The sequence below is a fragment of the Mercenaria mercenaria genome, chromosome 4, assembly GCF_021730395.1.
Source record: "Mercenaria mercenaria strain notata chromosome 4, MADL_Memer_1, whole genome shotgun sequence".
Classification (NCBI taxonomy): Eukaryota; Metazoa; Mollusca; class Bivalvia; order Venerida; family Veneridae; genus Mercenaria; species Mercenaria mercenaria.
The window spans coordinates 85,195,559-85,211,056 of NC_069364.1; the positions used below are offsets into that span (position 1 = coordinate 85,195,559).

At 39.2% G+C, this 15,498-nt stretch overlaps 2 protein-coding genes and 1 pseudogene across 2 annotated transcripts in view; 1 reads left to right on the top strand and 2 right to left on the bottom strand.

The window, feature by feature from the left end:
• The window catches only part of LOC123552342 (uncharacterized), a 469,144-nt gene that overhangs the window by 254,679 nt on the left and 198,967 nt on the right, over positions 1–15,498 (top strand). The gene's annotated exons all lie outside the window — the stretch shown is intronic.
• Positions 6,500–9,402, bottom strand: LOC123553042 (C1q-related factor-like; annotated as a pseudogene).
• LOC123553043 (complement C1q-like protein 2) lies at positions 12,695–14,669 on the bottom strand. Its single transcript, XM_045342796.2, has 2 exons — positions 14,143–14,669; positions 12,695–13,240 (listed from the first exon to the last, which is right to left on the bottom strand). Exons 1-2 carry the CDS (start codon positions 14,615–14,617, stop codon positions 12,771–12,773), a joined length of 945 nt encoding a protein of 314 aa, XP_045198731.2. The 5' UTR covers positions 14,618–14,669; the 3' UTR covers positions 12,695–12,770.

The following is a 15,498-nucleotide window of genomic DNA, read 5'->3' on the forward strand; positions in this document are numbered from 1 at the left end:
GATATGGAAAGAGGCAGTCATGATCCCCATCCATAAGAAAGGGAAGGATCCAAAGAAGGCTGCAAGCTATCGTCCAATCAGTTGTATTGGAAAGACCATGGAGAAGATTGTGAATGCACGTCTGAAGCGGTACATGGAGACTACCTTCCTACTCGCAACACAACAAGCTGGCTTCAGCTGAGGACCAGACCATTTACCTGTCGCAAGAGATAGAGGACGCCTTGGAAGAGCAGAAAGTTATGCTTACAGCATGGTTTAATCTGCAGCGAGCGTTCAACAAAGTCTGGACTGATGGACTCCTCGTCAAACTGATGAGGAGTGGAGTAGGAGGTCACATGCTGAGGTGGATTAAGTCATACCTCTACAACAGGAGAGCAAGAGCCAGCTTAGAATATGCCAGCAGTAGGAAGTTCCTCTTGCGTCATTGTGTTCCGCAAGGCGGAGTCTTATTCCCTACACTCTTCCTGCTTTTTATCAATGACTTGGTGTCTGAACTACCGAAAGGAGTTAAGGCTGCACTCTACGCTGACGACCTGGTGTTATGGTGCAAGGAAGAACATGCAACAACAGCCACACATAGGATGCAAGAAGCCATCAACAAGCTTTCAGCTTGGGCTGAGGATTGGTGTGTCACGATCAATACAGAGAAATCGTCCATCACACTATTCTTCCTGTCGTCAAAGCAGAAGGCGGGCAAAATCAAGATGAGAAATACTTCGCTGGCTGAAACAGACGAGGCAACATACCTTGTAGTGACCTTTGACAAACGGCTAATCTGGAGACCCCACATTAGTCAAGCAAAAGGGAAGGCCCGTAGGAAGCTTGCCATAATGCGTAAACTGGCTGGAACAACGTGGGGAGCAAATGAGCACATACTCAAGACAGTATATCAGGGAACAGTAAGACCCCGTTTAGAGTATAGCTCAACTGCCTGGTCCACTTATGCCAAAACTAACCAACAGACTCTAGACAAGATTCAAAACTAAGCATTGCGGATCATGACAGGTGCTACAAAGTCTACACCAATCTCCTTCATGGAGAAGCTAACAGGTACGCAGCCGTTACAAGACAGGGGACATGCAAAGGTCCTGCTTCAAGCAAAGGAGTTCAGGTCTTTTCAAGATCATCCCATGAAAGTTGGATGGCTACACCAAAAATCGGCTCAAACGTAGCAGCTTCGTTCACGAGGCAAAGGAACTCAGTCGAGAGCTCAAAACTGAGCTGAACATACCAACGACTCCCCTAGGTAGAGAAGACATTATAAACCCTCTAGCGAATGATCTGTCTTCAGTGACTGTGAGACTTGCTGTCCCTCATCTTGACCGCGGGAAACAAGAGGATGAAGTTATTCGGAAGAGCATCACACTGGCTATGATCAATGAAGACTATCCTCCAGAAACATGGACTCATTTCTATACATATGGATCAGCCACACGCGCCATCAAATATAGAAGAGCAGGAGTTTTCATTCTCTACCCATCTGGCAAGAGAGAAACACTACATGCAGCCACATGAAAACACTGCATCAATTACAAGACAGAGACGGAAGCACTCATGAAGGCCGTCTCAATGATTGAAGACTCGGCAGAAGAAAGCTCCTCAGTCGTGTTTCTCACAGATGCACTGTCTGTCATGGAAGCTCTGATCAACAATAAAGCTCCACAGATAGCCAAGAGAATGCAGAGCCTGAGTATAACCTGCAAAGTAGCACTTTCCATCCCATTGTGAACTTGCAGGCAATGAAGAGGCAGACCAACTGGCTAAGCTAGGAGCTCAGTCAGAACAACCAACAACACCTGTGCGCTACAAGGAGAAAGTCACCATCATCAAGGCACTAACGAGACCAAGGATAGAGGAAGATGCTTTTCATCTCTTTGATCGGTCTGAACAAGTGATGCTGCTCAGGCTTCGCTCAGGGTACAACAAGCTCAATGCTCACATGTACAAGAAATACAGACTGGCACCATCACCAACCTGTCCATGTGGCGAGGAAGATAAGACTACGGAGCATATACTTCAGAAATGTAAAAGGCATGACCAGGAGCGATCTGCGACTTGGTCGATAGATTCATCAATCCACCAGAAACTATATGGAGACATTGAGTATCTGCGGCAAACCACAAGTTTCATCGAGGCTACTGGTCTGACAGTGTAGTTGCGTACGAAGAAGAAGAAGAAGATCAAGCACAATAAGTCTGAAAGTTAGAGTCTCGCCGTTTTTCACGTACATGTACTAATCCCGAAAAAAGCCAAACTCCTCAATAAGCAGTTTAAAAGGGTCATCTCAAGTCTCAGTATACATTTCAAGTCTTTAAATTTTGCTTAATTTACCAAAACAAGGCGGCATATGTATACTCTAAGAAGTTTAAACTATAAATACATATTCCCTGTTGAACGTTCAGAGTACAATCTTTCGTGTTATTCGTCATTTTGGAATACATTTGTATTGATATCATTCACATCAAATGAAGCTTGGATACCATTTACCGATCATATTTTTTATTTCTTAGAAGTGTGTACTCACATACTTCAACTGTGAAAAGATTTCGTTCTTACATCCAGGTCTTGTATGTATGCTTTTGTGGCGTCTACGGAAAATATAATACTATGTTGCTCCTTTTTCATATCTCAAAAAATGGTGGCGAAAAATTCAGAATATATAGCTTTACATGGTAATGTGTGTACTTCAGCTCTACAATAAATCGGTAAAAATGACAAAAGGCGATGGCAAGGGCATGTGTTATCAGTATGCTATTAAAGCACTTCTATCAATCGCTGTCATCAGAAGAACCGAAAGATGTATCAGAATGTTGCTTAACATCAACATGAATGATACTTGCATGTATGCTTTTTGATTTAAAAAAGGGAATATGCAACATTTAGCAACAGTTCTTACTAGAGAGAACTAGGTGTTAATACTGACGTGAAAAGTGTCAAAATTAGACTATAAACAAAAAAGATATAGAACTTTGAATATCATCTATGTCATGGTTTGGTTGCTGTGCCACTCCCCCCACTATGTCAGCCCCCCCATCCCGTCTAACAAGACATATGCATCCCCACTCCTATACTCAGATCCTCACTCCCTGTAATTACTATAAGTACTCTTTCTTCCCAGCCACCATAGTACTTTGGAATGCCCTTCCAGTACAACTTGTGCAAGCCCCCACCCTGAATCAGTTTAAACAGGGTGTGACCAAACTTGTACACAATGCTTAACATGATAGACCTGTTTTTAAACTGCTTTTATCTGTAAATCCTTCTTGTTTTTAACACTATCAACTGTATTTATACTGCAATACACACCGTGTATTACTTTTATCCTTCTATCCAATCTACTTTTAACTTCTTGTACAGGCGCGCAGCTGCACATAATACTCTCAGAGAGGAGCGCGCTGCAGTATAAATAGATAGACAGATATGAAACAGCAGCCATTTTGGGCACAGTGACATGATCATTCTTTCTTTATATGGGCATTACCATATTTGATAAATCAGTGAATAACAATTTTGTGGGCCATGGTATGATATGAACCTTAGTTTGTGTGTGAAAATGTATACCTTAAATTTAAATTCCATGTTTAATTGTATTTAACACAATTTAGCTATAAATACCATAATTAGAAATTCCTATTTAAGGGAAGGACAATGCCGTCATTGTGTCCTAAATTGCTGCCAATTCATTAAATCAAAAATATTTAGTTATGTATGTACATTGTCCGATTTTCATGTTTTTCGCAAGTTTATACTATTCATTAAAGTCTTCCAAAGTACATGCATTGTCAATGCTAAATACCCCTATAAATATACCAACTGCATAAATTAGTAAATCAGAGCTAGAAAGGGTAACATGGTAATAGGAAATTATGTTACTGCATTGAACTTATTTAAAAATGGCCGCCATAATATTAATAAGATGACATTTTATTACATTTTCTTTTCCAGTAAATTACCGAACTATTACAGTGAAATGTATCTGAGATGGCTAAATTTAGTCAAAACATGAAATGTTTGTTTTACATATAAGATCAAAATATCTTTCACTCCTGGCGATACCACTCGTGAAAATAATGCATCTGGTGTTCACTCGTAAAAGATAATTCAGTCTTACACTGAATCTATATATTCGTTAATCGTTAGGTTTTAACTATATAAAATGAGTTTAATAAAGAAGAAAAGCATCTGCTATTTTATATGCAATATTTGATTATTCAATACGATGTATTTAGAAGTATTGTGTGTGTGTTCGGGTTTAACGTCTTTTTCAACAATTTTTCAGTCATATAAACGACGGTGTCTACTTGTAGCAGTGAGCACAATGCCCAACTTTATAGTGCTGCCTCACTGGAATATCACGCCGTAGACACGTGACATGATACCCCACCCAGTTACCCTATACTGACACCGGGCTGACCAATCCTAGCACTACCCTCTTAATTCTGAGCGCCAAGCGAGGAAGCTACTAGTACCATTTTTACGTGTTTGGTATGACGCGGCCGGAGATCGAACCCACGACCTCCCGCACTCGAAGCGGACGCTGTACCACTAGGCTACCGAGGCGGTTAGAAGTATTACCCTTAATGTGACAATCACTACAAGCATTGACAAAGTCAACACAGACTGTTCATTCAAAACTGGTAAAGACAACTGTATCGAAGATATAATCCGGAGAAGCACAACAGCCAACTATAGACTTATCTCGCTAACTTTCATATGCTACTGAGGGAACATAACCTCCACTCTCTTATCTTGGACACTTTGAGAAACAGAACATCTCGACTGAATCTCTAAACAGGCACTGTTATAGACTAACAACACATCTCATTACCACCGTTCAAACCTTGACAAGAGGACTGTCTGAATGCAAACAACCAGGTTTCAGTTCTTTAGACTTTGTCCATTTGTGATGAATCAATGGCTCTTTCTGCGCTAGATAGAGAGCTTCCTATGCAACTGGAAGCAACAAGACTTAGTACTGGTTGAGAATTCAACATCAACAGAGGTCAATGTCACCCGAAAAGAGCAGTCACAGGCCGTCTTCCCTTCATAGCTCTCATACCGACGACCCAAGACATTGTGACCTTACCATTGAGGTTCTTTGACGACCACTGCCTCATATACAAACCATCAATACCCTTACCGATGCAATCAAATTTGACACCTGAAAATGGATTAAAAGAATCGCGAATCGCATTTCATGCTAAAAAAGCACAGAATTACGCGAATGAGATACCCTGTTGAGGCTAACTACTACCTACATGGGTACAATTTAGAGGTTTTCCATGGCGTCAAATGCCTTGTCGTGCATTTTAGAAAAGATATGTGATGACGAGGCCAAATGAGCGAGGGAGGGACTGGATCAGTTGGATTCTTATGACAGAACCTAAGGAGTTGTCCACATGACGTCAAGATACCAAAGGTATACAAAACATTTGATCTTTAATTGAATTTAGGTTTAACAAGTTCAGAGAGAGACAATTCCAGAGTCTACATGGTAGTGTCTCCTATATGCTCCGTAGACAGAAATAGAAAAAAAACCTTGATTTCTACAGTCATCAAACTCCGTCAAATCAACACCAGGATAAGTGTGATGACTTTTCATTTATCCCCGCAGCTATTGTAGCAAGGAATAATATCACCCGTTCGAGGTGACAGCTCGTGTCTGAAATTCTCCACAGCATCTATACACCAAAGTCGTTTTTATCACTTTTAACCATATGTATTGTAAATAACACTTTTTCTGGAGTTCTTCCAACTCTGGTTGAAATTTTGCTCTCAGATTTTAGTCACATTCATGCGCTACAACAATATATGTAAAAAGATATATACATAGAACACATGTCTCTCCAAAGTGACTCATTTGAAATATGCTTTTCTGGTTCAGATTTCTTGTGACGCGGCCATCTTGAAAAGCTATAAATTGTAGCAGTTTATAAAAAAGCATTCCTTCATATGAATGAATTTAAACGGAGCTTGATGTTTAATTTTGAGAATTTTGTACAATAAATATGGCGTTTACATTGCCCCTTTGAAGAAGACATGTTGTATTTGAATATTGAATGGCAGCCATTTTGAAATTGTTGTAGGCAGTACTTTTACCTTACCTGTAATGCGTATCATAGGCGTATGAGCAGGGGCGAGGATATATTTGATATGGGAGGGGGGCAGCATATCGTTTGCCCACTCCCTCCCAAACATTTGACAAAAAGAAACTTTAGATAAAGGAAAACATGCCAATCTGACAGAGCATTTAGACATACTGATAAAGATTTGATGTGATGTCTATTGTCAATCAAGTTTTTATTACCATTCTTTTTAATTTTTTCTTTGGTTATCCAAATAATTTCAAGGAAATATGGGTAGGTTTAGCTGTCTGGCCCACCACTGGGCCCCTTTTGAGATCGTTCCTACGCCAATGCTTAAATTCAGTTTTGGAAAGCCTGGTGCCTTTGTCCGGCTCGTCCAGATAAGACCTAAAGTTCAAGATTTATTTCCTAGCTATGTACATCATAAACCAGTTTCATTGACAGTTTATCTCCCTTCCAGCGACAGCTGGCACTGAAACGTTTTGTTGCAGCAGGAAACCAGAAAAGGTGCTGTAGTGTGTGCCATGGTATGACTTGTCAGCATTAATATTGCGGATACATATGTCATCTCCCTTCTGAAGTTGTACCACTATTGTCTGACTAGTGGTATCGTAACTAGGGGCCTCTCCACCACTTACGTACATGTAGTTGACAGGCTGGCCGTTCTTTGTGAACTGTGAATGCGAGTATTGGTGGTACAGGGACATCAACGTCGCCGAAAACACGTACGTTCCCGACACTGGGGCGACGAAATGCGGTTACTGTAGCCATGTCCGAGGTTAGTCACTACGTGGTCGAAGATGAACGTCTGATGGGCCGTAACGTTTATAAGATTTTTGTTTAATATGGCAAAGAAAGCGATTGTTTCCTCCTTATCTGTTGTCCGAATGCTTGCTTGTGTCTTGTGTATGCCTGAAATATAAATTCAGTCGTCCATTGGAGAGTTCTCTCGAAATTACAAAAATGTATGGTCAAATATTTCAAGACACGTAATGTCAGGCTCTATAAAAATATATAGTAAGTGTAGACTCCCTGAAAGCATTACACGTAGTATACACATCCAGTGCCAAACATAGCAAATCAGGCCTTGAACAAACGGAAATAGTATTGGAAAGACATTACAGACAGCTTGCTTCAAGACAAGATATTTTTTATCATTTGAAAACGAGATTAAAAATCTAGAGGTGTGGGTAATCGAAACTGATAAGATGTTGTAACACTGAGATTGGTCAGATATATAATGGATTAGAGGCAACGTATTTTGAAAATCTTCTTGATTACATACTTTTTAGAACAATATGATAGGGTTGTTATAATAGTATATATTCGGCTCGAGTGTATTTTGCTAAGTCGGATCAGACGGGGCGCGCAATGTGATCCGGTCTGGCGAAACTCATGAGATTTATCGATGTTAAAGTAGAATATAATGTTGCTTTTTCTGGTGAGCACTATTTATAGAACTGCGTCAGGTCATGAATATTAATTATCGAAAGTAGGTCGACAACATGCATGATACAGGATTTACATTACAATACGATTTTTTGGCTGTATTTAATTATGAAACACAAGTCGTTCATTTTTACTGATTTTATACAAATATATAATAAATCACCAGATTTGCCGTGTCGGCGCGCTCATTTGTCATTTTTGGCGTGTTGATGCCCTTCAAACGCACAATAAGCACTCCAATACGACAAATATAAGATATTTGTTTTACTTGCGCGCTGAGTAAACTTTCTGGAATGAAGGCGCCCTTTAAATGCACCAACACGCCGATACGCTAACACACCAACGCGACAAAGTAGCGGCAAATGCCTTTTATTTTGTCGTGTTTGAACTTTTGGTGTGTTTTCGCCCTTCAAAGCAAACATATCAAAACTGTTTTGTAGTTCTTTCGTTATGTATTCGTCATATTGGCGCACTATTGGTTGTACTGGCGTATTGTCGACAAACTACGGGTTTTGTCGTAACGGCGAGCTGGTTTGTCGTTTTGGCGCATAGTCACTCTCCAAACGTGCCAACGCGCCAACACACCAGAACGAAATGGCAGAATTCGGCTACCATAAGTTATAGGCGTTTATTTGGTTTGCAGTTTGGGATTCGCAATGCGAATATGCAAACCGCAAACTGCTTTTTGGTTTGCGGTATGAATTGAAATATGCACTTTGCGATTCTAATTACAAACTGAATTTTATCATTCTAGGTACGATTCCATTTATGAATAAATTCCAAAATATTTATGGGATTTTAGGCATTTCAGGCTTTGAAATTGAACAATCCAGTTAATTTAACCTTTTCTAATTTGAACTGCAAACTGCCAAATATTTTGTACTTTGCGATTCGCACTACACACTGACTTTTTATAGTGTAATTCATGATACATATTGAACCGTGATCCAGTTTCTCAGAATATTGCATGTTTTGGGGTAATTTGAATTGCAAACTGCAAACTATTTTACAATTTGTAACTCATCTCACTGGTACAATCCTGTTCTTCGTAAGTGACTGCCAACATCTCCATATGAAAGAAGGGAGGTTGATATCCTAGAAAATATTAGTTGTTTGCTTTGCTAATGTACAGGATGAGGCAAACATAAAGCATATTATATAATGATAGGATAGCGAAATATTCTCACCATAATGTTATATCGATTCGAAGAAAATACGCCTTACCCGCGGAATAATTTCTTATAAACCGTATCCTAAAACAATGCCAGTCGTATTTCTTACTTGCCTTATCCGCATACATTTTTGATCCTCCGGACAACTCTCTTACAAACCATTTCGAGAAATCTTATGATCAACAGATGTTTTACATACCATTTCCCGGGACTTTATGATCTTCCGGGCTATTTTCTTCTACATATGTCTTGTTAAAAGCGACACTCGTCGTCTGGGCTGGTAGACGTCTGGCAGGTTGTATCCCTGTTTGACTAACTCCTTTTTTCGTACCTTCAGGTTGACAAGCAACTTTGCTGATTTGTTCAATGAACCGTTCAAGGGAGTCTGTACGCTGCCGTTGTACAACCAACTCACGGCGGAGGTTTAGAATAAGCTGCTGTTGGTCTTTGTCCCACGACCCTAAATGCTCGATACGAACTAGATGGTTTTTAATCGTTTGCTCTTGAGCCTCGTTCCGGGTTTCTAACTGTTCAACACGTCGAAGAAATTGCTTAACGACTACCTCCATAGTTTGGAGATGATTTAGTAGAGCACCTACCTCGTTCAGGTCATTTCTTGTGTCAGCGTTTGTAGAATCGCTAACAACGAACGGTGGCAAAAGGATTGCAATAACGACCGCAAATAAAAACTTTATGATCACAGTTATTCTTCCGAGTCGATCCTTGTCGTAAGAAATATCTTTGGTCACGGTCAGCGTATATTAGATAAGGCAACATGAAACTAAACTATATTTATCAAAATAGGTCATTGTGGGTCTAAAAGACAGCAAGCACAGTGGAGTAGCTAGGCATAACCCCATTCGCCTTACACATTTTTGAGACGTAAAAAATGTAATTGCAATAAAAATAAAACCTAAGGAGACTGACGGAATATTTAAGTGTAATAAATTTCAACAAAGCTATTCTTATCATTTTGAAAGTATGAAAATCAATTTTTCGCTGGCTTCGCTATCAGATTTCCATTTGATACCAAAATATGTGCCTACAAAAAGAGATCATTTGGACAATGGCGGTTCCCTGGTTTTAGATCTGTCATGGATTTGTTACATGTATTTATTTTATCAGTAGGACATGAATGTAAGAAGCGACAGACTCGCCCGCACTCTGAGAGACATGTTGTTTTAACCATGACGAGAACTGACCAAGATTTTAACCATATATCAGTAAGAGCAGCCTGTCGCTTCTGACTATTGACAATAAATAACAAATGCTGATTGAATGGGATAAGACCGTGACTTTTATTTTAATATCATTACAGAAAATTAATGAAATAGCATGGCATATTGTATGAGATAGAAGTATCATGAAATGAAGCATGAAATGATAGATTTCTAGCCAAATTGCATAGAAACAAATTAGGCAACGCTATGATGCTGAAGCTCTAAATTTATGATAAGCACACATGTACTAGACAATGGAAGGAGAATGCAAAATTGCAAACTGTGCTAGCAAATCCAGCTGCCAAAAATCCGAGGCCAAGATGCTCAACGAATTCTCAACATCATCATAATGGACTTAAAGGAAACAAAAATATGAATCCAGTGCAAGAGAATATATAATTAGAATAAAACTGCCAAATAGATACTATATTTTTGACATGTTTATGCAGCAATATATCAGCCACGATGGGAACAAAAGTCACGACTTACAATTAAAACTTAAGTCTTTAAAATGATATTTTTAGCTCTTAAGAAGATGATATTTTGCAGCAAAATAAACAAGTCCGCTGCTGCCCTCGTGTTTACTTGATACAATATAATTATCATATTCTACAAAATAAAATATTTTCTTTACTGAATAAAAACAAAGTTTCTTTTGTTACACAACCTTAATTTTCGCCGAATCTATTTCATTTTGTTAACAGGATTATTTCAAAGGGAAGTCGGGAAACTGCGAGCCGGCTGCCTAACTCCCAACTCCTATTTATATATCTTTTTTACCCTCATCTTTTAGTTATTTATTTTAATTTGGAGGGGGAGGGGGGAGGTAGTGATATCCAAATGCTGCAAACAGAAAGGTGTCTCCACCCCCGACTTCCTTGATCTATAACATTCGTTTTTCTGGTATTAAATGAAAATTGGACATGATACAGGTCGTAATATTTAGACAAATTAAATAATAAGATAAATACTTAAATAAACTGAAAAACCGCTGAATTTCGTAGATGAAACACTTTTATATGCATGAGCAATATCTAAAACAATCCATAATGAAGCCTTCATATACTTGGTGGCGAACTTTTGACTTCTTGGAAGGAATAATTGTCTTTATCCATAAAAGGCACTGTATACCGGCGTGGCAGTATGTGGCATGACCTGGCATACTGGCACTGAAAAATATAACACGGCAGCAGAATTTTTTTTTCAAAAAATGTTAGGGTGAGGAGGTTGGGTATTTTTATACACGAAGTGTCGACTTGCCTGCTTAATAATTTGTGAAGGAATGAACCGGTTTGAAATATAAAATTGATCAAAATGACCACACCCGTGAACCGGTCGTGCGTGAAATTGATTATTCGAGGCACGTTATATTATATGGACTGGATTAGAGTAACAGAAGCCGAAACTATAGCTCTTGCGTACCTACTGAAAAATAACATAGATTTATTTCTCAAGAGAACATAAATTCCTTTAATCACGCTGTTCCCTGTCGGCCAGGTGACATTATCATTTTTTGTCGAGCCCGCTTGCGGAAGCGAAGACATAGTTGTCCAAATGGCTGTTCGGTGTATGTGCGTGCGTCCGTGCGTGCGTCCGTCCGGATTTGTTTGTCCGGACAATAACTTTGACATGCATGTAATAATCTTGTTTATATTTGGCATGAATGTTAATCTCAGTGAGACAGAGTGTCGTGCGCAAACCCCAGGTTCCTATCTCAAAGGTCAAGGTCACACTTACAGGTCAAAGGTCAAATTCAAAATGACTTTGTCCGGAGCATTTCTTCGTCATGCATAGAGGGATTTTGATGTAACTTAACACAAATGTTCACCACATGAGACGGAATGTCATGCGCAAGAACCAGGTCCCTAGGTCTAAGGTCAAGGTCACACTTAAAGGTCAAAAGTCAGATACAAGAATGACTTTGTCTGGGGCATTTCTTTTTTATGCATACAGGGATTTTGATGTAACTTGGCAAATTGTTCATCATCATGAGACGGAGTGTCTTGCACAAGATCCTAGAATTACTTCTCTTTGTTGTTACTATAAATAGCATATATTCGTAACTTTTTCATTACTGGTCGTAGGGAAAAATCGGGACCACTTTTCTGTGTTATGTTTCATGCATGTTACGTCCAATTTTCAGGTGTATTTTGACCTATTTCTACTGGTTAGGATTTTTGTGTGGACTTAGAATTTTTTTTAAGATTTACGTCCCTTTGATGTTACTTTAAATAACTTATATTGTAACTTTTAGCAATCTCTTTTTTATTTGGCATAAATGTTTGCCTCAATGAGACAAGGAGTGTCATGTGCAACTCCCAGTCCTTTTGACAGCTGGCGGGCTCGACATGTTGCCCATGGGCATCTAGTATATTTCCCCCATTTATGAACTCGACATATTCTATCTATAAATAATTTACTTAACATGGTGTTATGGGGGTCGGGGTTGGGGTTAAAGAACAGTTAACTAGTTTTTACTCCATAAAATCGTAAAAATAGATAGTGACATTCTACTTGTAACTAAGTTGTGATAAGATAAAATGTGGTTTTCTGCTGAAAAGATAACGATCTAGCTGTAGACGAATGTGGAAAATCAACATTATCGGATCATCGGGAAAAATAACGGTCATATTAAGAAAAAACTGCACAATGAGCAAGGCCCAAAGTTACACCAGATGACTTAAATTTGGCATGAAATGAGGGATACAACTGATTAACAGTCAGTTAACATATGGTCCGTTTTAAATAAAGAATTCTAAATACATACTAGTAGTCGATCATTTATTTGTCAAAGCAGAACGTTGGTTAAGGAGCATACATCATAAACCAAATAATTTAGCAGTTTATTTCTTTCCAACAACAACCTGCTCTGTGAAGTCTTGTTGTAGTAGAAACCCAGAAAAGGTACTGTAATGTGCACCATGGTACGATTTATCGGCATCAATATTGTGGATGCATACGTCATCTCCTTTATGCAGTTGGACCACTATCGTCTGGCTGGTAGTGTCGTATCCGGCTTCTGCACCACTGACGTACATGTAGCTCACAGCTTGTCCGTTCTTTGTGAACTGTGAATGCGAGCTTTGGTGGTACAGGGAGATCAGCGTCGCCGAAAAAACATAAGTTCCTGACACTGGGGCGATGAAGTTACCGCTGTGGTTATTGTAGCCATGTCCGAGATTAGTTACTATGCGGTCGAAAACAAATGTCTGCTGGACCCCGGCGTGTTCAAGATGGTTGGTTAATGTGGCAAAGAAAGCGATAGTTTCCTCATTATCTGCTCTCCGAATTCTTGATGGTGTCTTGTACATGTCTGAAATATAAATTTTGTTTGAAAAAGTAAATATTTCAAGACACGTAACACGAATGATAGGCTCTATGAATAATACACAAATCTACAGTAAGAGTAGACTACCTGGAAGCACTGAGCACACCACCAGACCAAATATCGAGAAATAGGCCGCCCACAAATAGAAATTGTAATGGAAAGATAAAACAAACGACGTGCTTCAAATATCCATCTGATTAACATTTTAAAACCAGATAAAAATTGAAGATGTGGGTAGAGGGAGTGATATATATTAGGAGGAGGGTATAAAAAGGGTAAGAGAAGAATCTAGCATCGCCATGGACCGGTCATTAACCTTTGTAAAGCGAACTTGGTGAGAGGGAGGTTATTTAAATTACTGAGTACATTGGTGAGGTTATTTAAATTACTGAGTACATTGGTGAGGTTATTTAAATTACTGAGTACATAAAAAAGTCCGATAAGCTGCTGTAATTGTGTGACAAGTCAGATGTGTAATGAACTAGAGACGGACTATTTGATAATCGTCCGAACTACATACTTTCAAAAAGAATACCTCACACCAGACTTATTTTCTTCCGGACTACTTTCTCACTTACCTCGTCTTGAAACTTGATAACCATCTGTATTTGTTTCTTATACACCGCATCAATAGACTTTCTTTCATACTCTACTCTACTATACCTTAAGGCCTTAATAACTACTCTGAAAGATGATGCACACCATCTGGGCTAATTTCTTATACATCGTATCAATAGTCTTTCTTAAATACCTACACTATCGTGAGATCATATGAGTGAACATCCGATCGTTTTCCTTACTTGCCTTAGACGTTTTGATCCTCTTTCTTGCACACCGTTTCAAACAATTTTATATTTTTATGATCATCCGACTATATGCTTACGTACCATATCCCGAGACTTTCTGATCATCCGGGCTATTTTCTTCTACATACGCTGTCTGTGCGGGTAGAATTTTGCCAGGCTGAATCCCTGTTTGGCTAACTCCTTTTTTCTTTTCTGCAGGTTGACAAGCAACTTTGCTGATTTTTCCTATGAATCGTTCCAGGGAGCCTGTACGCTGCCTTTGTACAACAAGCTCACTGCGGAGGTTCAGAATAAGCTTTTGTTGGTCGTTGTCCCGTGACTCCAAATGCTCGATACGAACTAGATTGTTCTGAATTGTTTGTTGTTGAGCCTCGTTCCGAGTTTCCAATTGTTTAACACGTCGAAGAAGTTGCTGAACAACTACCTCCATGGTTTGGTGATGATTTAGTAGAGTACCTACATCGTTCAAATCATTTCTTTTTTCAACGTTTGTAGAATCACTAGCAATGGCGAGTGACAAAAGAATTGCAAAAATGGCCGCAAATAAAATCTTCATGATCACATCCGTCCTTCAGACACGCATGTATCACAAGAATTATCTGTAATCGCTGTCAGTGTACGACAAACTTCAACAAAGATAAGACGACATTAAAATCTGATAACAATATTTATCGATGTGGGTCATGTTTTATTTTGCACTGTTAGAATGTACGGTGTTGAACCGTAATTTTCACACATACGAATTTGTCACATATTTGAAAAATTCGTTTGAATTCCTCACACATTGTGTGACAAATACGTACGAATACGTACCACATTTGTGAAAAATTAGTTCTGTACCTATACCCCCTCAAAGCAGAAACGTATACTTCACAAGTCAAAAAAGTAGAAAAACATATGTAAAGATATTGTCCTTACGAAAATTTCACACAGTCTAAACAACATTTTACGCCACTTAGACAGATCAGGGTGGGGGCATATTGTTTTTGCTATGCTTGATAGAGCCTCATTTTTCACAGGATGACAGAACATATTGAGTAGATGACCCATGCAGAATGTAGGGTTATTGGATCAATGGTCAAGGTCACAGTGGGTAAAATGTCATATTCTTCAGTACTCAATATCTATATCTTGATAATCCTTTGACACTGATACTTCTGTCCGTCGCATTTCGTGTCCGGTCAATTACTTCATGATCTTGTTATGATAGCTCAGTGATAGAGCGCACGACTTGGGATCTAAGGGTCCCGGCTTCGAGCCCTACCAGGGGCTGACGACGTCACATGTTGTGGCTAAATGCTGGTCTTTCCCAGGAAAGAAAGCCCCTGTGTATCGGTACTATACGTCCGGCACGTTAAGGATCCAAGGGAGTCTATTCGAAGACGATCTAGGGCCTGGTGCCCGGATCCCCTGTATCTTCACTCTGTCTTAAACTGT

Bases quoted from the DNA above. Each gene is read 5' to 3' on its own strand.
- LOC123553043 (XM_045342796.2), bottom strand. From the start codon at position 14,617: ATGAAGATTTTATTTGCGGCCATTTTTGCAATTCTTTTGTCACTCGCC. The intron at 13,241-14,142 runs GTACGTAAGCAT...TTTATATTTCAG, and splicing joins TCAGAAAGTCTCGGGATATG to ACATGTACAAGACACCATCA.